Here is a 5,014-nt window from a genome sequence, read left to right as displayed (position 1 = left end):
AACAACTGCCCTACAGACATCACCGCAACACGTCGCCTATGGGACAAACCCCCATCACTGGTGATGTTCGGATATACCGATCCTGTGCAGGTGTTGTTACACGAGGTCTGCCACTGCGAGGACAATCAGCTGTCCGTCCTGTCTCCCTATAGCGCTGTCTTAGACATCTTACAGTACGGACATTGCAATTTATTGMCCTGGCCACATCTGCAGTCCTCATGCCTCCTTGCAGCATGCCTAAGGCACGTTCACACAGATGAGCAGGTACCYTGGGCATCTTTCTTTTGGTGTTTTTTAGAGTCAGTAGAAAAGCCTCTTTAGTGTCTTAAGTTTTCATAACTTCTTTAACCTTAATTGTCTACCGTCTATAAGCTATGTGTCTTAAAGACCATTCCACAGGAGCATGTTCATTAATTGTTTAYGGTACATTGAACAAGCATGGGAAACAGTGTTTAAACCCTTTACAATGAAGATCTGTGAAGTTATTTTGGATTTGAACGAATTATCTTTGAAAGACAGGGTCCTGAAAAAGGGACGTTTCTTTTTTTGCTGAGTTTACATATTATTTAGAAAAGGTACATTTCCTGAAGAAAATGTGTTTGTGTAAAACCAACTCACCACCATATATTCCACCTGATTTCCCATCAGGACGTAGACCAGAGGGTTGAGGTTCAAACTGACTTGTTCCTGTCAAGGAGGGGAGACACATTTCAGCTACTGTGTATACGAGTGTACACTCACACTGTACATGAGATAAGCACTGTGTGTAGATATGGGTATAATCTTACCATCCAGTCCAGCAGGAATGATTGGTGCTCCGCCATAAGGTCCGGAACCACCTGTTAAAGAAAATTAGGGGAATGCAGGCAATTCTGATTTTGTTTTAAAATATTMTTCTGATCCATTCAGTGTTGTCATGCACTAATTTGTTTTTAAACTTTGAGGGGGCCCTTCTCACCATATTTGCCACCATTTGCAGGCTCTCCAAGTCCTGCACCAACCCCACCTGCATTAGGATGTATGGATTCATTCATTGGCATGGATTGATTGCTTGACATGGTGGGAGGCTAGGGCTGATGTTGTATTTGTCTATGACATATAGTAGCCGACATACCTGATTTTCCCTCCATACCAGCATGCACACCTTGATAGAAAGATGAAACGTTTGACATTCACTGTTATTTTGAAAACTAGGGCACTCACTCTTGGACTCAATATACTGGTTTTTAGTCAAATCAAAATGTTCTACTGTAAAAAAATAAATGAATGAATTGTCAAATCCAGTACTATAATCAATCCTAATTTTTCTCTGAATATCTAAAGGATCACAGGTCATTACACATTATAGTTAAATCTAACACATACAGTGCCTTTGGAAAGTATTCAGACCCCTTGACTTTTCTCCACATTTTGTTACGTTACAGCCATATGATATTTTTTTTATTTTTAAATTACACCTCATCAATCGACATACAACACCCCGTAATGACAAAGCAAAAACAGGTTTAACCTGTTATAAATACACCTCATCAATCTGTTAAATAAACCTCATACCTGTTATAAATACACCTCATCAATCTACACACAATACCCCATAATGACAAAGCAAAAACATTGATGTGTATTTAACAAAAAATAATTTTAGAATAAGGAATACTTTCCGAGGACAAAAGTTAACACCNATTTAACAAAAAATAATTTTAGAATAAGGAATACTTTCCGAGGACAAAAGTTAACACCTGTTTTTGCTTTGTCATTATGGGGTATTGCAAAAATTAAACAGGAAGCACCAGCGACTCGGTCAATAAAAAAGTGGTCAGATGAAGCAGATGCTAAACTACAGGACTGTTTTGCTAGCACAGACTGGAATACGTTCAAGGATTCTTCTGATGGCATTGAGTACACCAAATAAGTCACTGGCTTCATCAAGAATTGCATCGATGACATCGTCCCCACAGTGACTGTACGTACATACCCCAACCAGAAGCCATGGATTACAGGCAACATCTGCACTGAGCTAAACGGTACGGCTTACGCTTTCAAGGAGTGGGACTCTAACCCGGAGGCTTATAAGAAATCCTGCTATGCACTCCGACGAACCATCAAACAGGCCAAGTGTCAATACAGGACTAAGATYGAATCGTACGACACCGGCTCCGACGCTCGTCGGATGTGGCAGGGCTTGCAAACTATTACAGACTACAGAGGGAAGCACAGCCAAGAGCTGCCCAGTGACACGAGCCTACCAGGGCCGCCCCCAGGTGATAATGGTATGTAACAACACATCCGCCACGCTGATCCTCAACAGAGTAGCCCCTTGGGTGCGTTCTCAGTCTCCAACTCAATTCCCTGTTCACTCATGACTGCACGGCCAGGCAAGACTCCAACACCCTCATTAAGTTTGCCGATAACACAACAGTGGTAGGCCTGATCACCGACAACGACGAGACAACCTATAGGGAGGAGGTCAGAAGGAGACCTGACCATGTGGTGCAAGGACAACAACCTCTCCCTCAACGTGATCAAGACAAAGGAGATGATTGTGGACTACAGGTAAAGGAGGACCGAGCACGCCCCCATTCTTATCGACGGGGCTGTAATGTGGCAGGTTGAGAGCTTCAAGTTCCTTGGTCGTCCACATCACCAACAAACGAACATGGTCCAAGCACACCAAGACAGTCGTGAAGAGGGCACGACAAAACCTATTCTCCCTCAGGAGAATGAAGAGATTTGGCATGGGTCCTCAGATCCTCAAAAGGTTGTACAGCTGCACCATCGAGAGCATCCTGACGGGTTGCATCACTGCCTGGTATGGCAACTGCTCGGCCTCTGACTGCAAGACACTACAGGGGGTAGTGCGTACAGCCCAGCACATCACCGGGACCAAGCTTCCTGCCATCCAGGACCTCTATACCAGGCGGTGTCAGAGGAAGGCCCTAAAAATTGTCAAAGACTCCAGCAACCCTAGTCATAGACTGTTCACTCTGCTACCGGAGCGCCAAGTCTAGGTTGAAGAGGCTTCTAAACAGCTTCTACCCCCAAGCCGTAAGACTCCTAAACATCTAATCAGATGGCTACCCAGACTATTTGCATGTAAGATCTTCCTCATGCCTATGGTCAAAGTTCTAGACTACTTTACATGCAAAGCTGCAGGCAGTGCATGTCTAGTCTTCTTCTCTATTTAGTTTCAGAGGGTCTTGTATTTTTAGACCATTTGTCACGTATTCAGCTCGCGCTGCATGTATACTGGTCTAGTAGTTTTAAACTATTTGTCAGCCGTATAGCCACCGCTCCACGCTGTCTGGTCTAGTAGAGTCTAACCATTCGTGACGTCCGGCTTACACTGTCCGCCTGCTTGGTCTAATGTAACATTTTGTTACGAGTCCTTTTAAAGAGCTCTGGTCAAAAGGGGCGTTCCATCACGCTGGCATAATGTCTGTTCTCACGTGGGCGTGGTTAATGACTGGATAAAACTTTANCCCTCATTAAGTTTGCCGATAACACAACAGTGGTAGGCCTGATCACCGACAACGACGAGACAACCTATAGGGAGGAGGTCAGAAGAGACCTGACCGTGTGGTGCAAGGACAACAACCTCTCCCTCAATGTGATCAAGACAAAGGAGATGATTGTGGACTACAGGTAAAGGAGGACCGAGCACGCCCCCATTCTCATCGACGGGGCTGTAGTGGAGCAGGTTGAGAGCTTCAAGTTCCTTGGCGTCCACATCACCAACAAACGAACATGGTCCAAGCACACCAAGACAGTTGTGAAGAGGGCACAACAAAAACTATTCTCCCTCAGGAGAATGAAGAGATTTGGCATGGGTCCTCAGATCCTCAAAAGGTTGTACAGCTGCACCATCGAGAGCATCCTGATGGGTTGCATCACTGCCTGGTATGGCAACTGCTCGGCCTCTGACCGCAAGACACTAGAGGGTAGTGCGTACAGCCCAGTACATCAACGGGGCCAAGCTTCCTGCCATCCAGGACCTCTATACCAGGCGGCGTCAGAGGAAGGCCCTAAAAATTGTCAAAGACTCCAGCCACCCTAGTCATAGACTGTTCACTCTGCTACCGGAGCGCCAAGTTTAGGTTGTAGAGGCTTCTAAACAGCTTCTACCCCTAAGCCATAAGACTCCTAAACATCTAATCAGATGGCTACCCAGACTATTTGCATTGTCATGACAACTGTAATATTCTGCTGCTACTCTCTGTTATTATCTATGCATAGTCACTTTAATAACTCTACCTACATGTACATATTACCTCGACTAACCGGTGCACCCTAACAACCGCTCATTCGGATTTAGAAATGCAATGTTAATATTTACGCTTGTATGTCTTTGTTGTCTCTCTCTGTTGAAATTGCCTGATTCGTCTGTGACGAATAGTTCGACAGAAAATCTCTGGTTGTGTAAGTCTCTGGTGGTCCACCAGAGATCACCATGTCCTTAGTAGTTGTAGTAGTAGCTTTCTTTGTTCTGGAAGTGTCCGTTAGACTGGATACATCAGACGTTCCAATGATCGTTTGATAAGATCTTCCTCATGCCTATGGTCAAAGTTCTAGACTACTTTACATGCAAAGCTGCAGGCAGTGCAAGTCTAGTTTTCTTCTCTATTTAGTTTCAGAGGGTCTTGTATTTTTAGACCATTTGTCACGTACTCAGCTCGCGCTGCACGTATACTGGTCTAGTAGTTTTAAACTATTTGTCAGCCGTATAGCCACCGCTCCACGCTGTCTGGTCTAGTAGTCTAACCATTCGCGATGTCCGGCTTACACTGTCCGCATGCTTGGTCTAATGTAAAATTTTGTTACGAGTCCTTTTAAAGCTCTCTGGTAAAAGGGGTGTTCCATCATGCTGGCATAATGTCTGTTCTCACGTGGGCGTGGTTAATGACTGGATAAAACTTTATCAAATACAATTTCTCATTTAGAAGGTTAAAATCACATTGGTTCTGTTTGTATAAAATAAAGAGAGCCCAGACTTAGGAGCTCCAATGCAAAATATTTA

At 44.3% G+C, this 5,014-nt stretch overlaps 1 protein-coding gene across 22 annotated transcripts in view; it reads right to left on the bottom strand.

Moving 5' to 3' along the window:
• The window catches only part of cmn (calymmin), a 70,076-nt gene that overhangs the window by 34,109 nt on the left and 30,953 nt on the right, over positions 1-5,014 (bottom strand). For all 22 annotated transcript variants that reach the window (XM_024008420.2, XM_024008419.2, XM_024008436.2 and 19 more), the window contains 4 exons: positions 1,115-1,144; positions 959-1,006; positions 789-839; positions 619-687 (listed from right to left, as the gene is read on the bottom strand). In XM_024008420.2, the coding sequence (XP_023864188.1) occupies positions 619-687; positions 789-839; positions 959-1,006; positions 1,115-1,144 (198 nt within the window). The remainder of the gene's footprint in view (positions 1-618; positions 688-788; positions 840-958; positions 1,007-1,114; positions 1,145-5,014) is intronic.

This window comes from Salvelinus sp. IW2-2015, linkage group LG18, assembly GCF_002910315.2.
Source record: "Salvelinus sp. IW2-2015 linkage group LG18, ASM291031v2, whole genome shotgun sequence".
Classification (NCBI taxonomy): domain Eukaryota; kingdom Metazoa; phylum Chordata; class Actinopteri; order Salmoniformes; family Salmonidae; genus Salvelinus; species Salvelinus sp. IW2-2015.
Note: the sequence above shows the minus strand (reverse complement) of the source record. Positions and strands in the feature narration are given on the sequence as shown.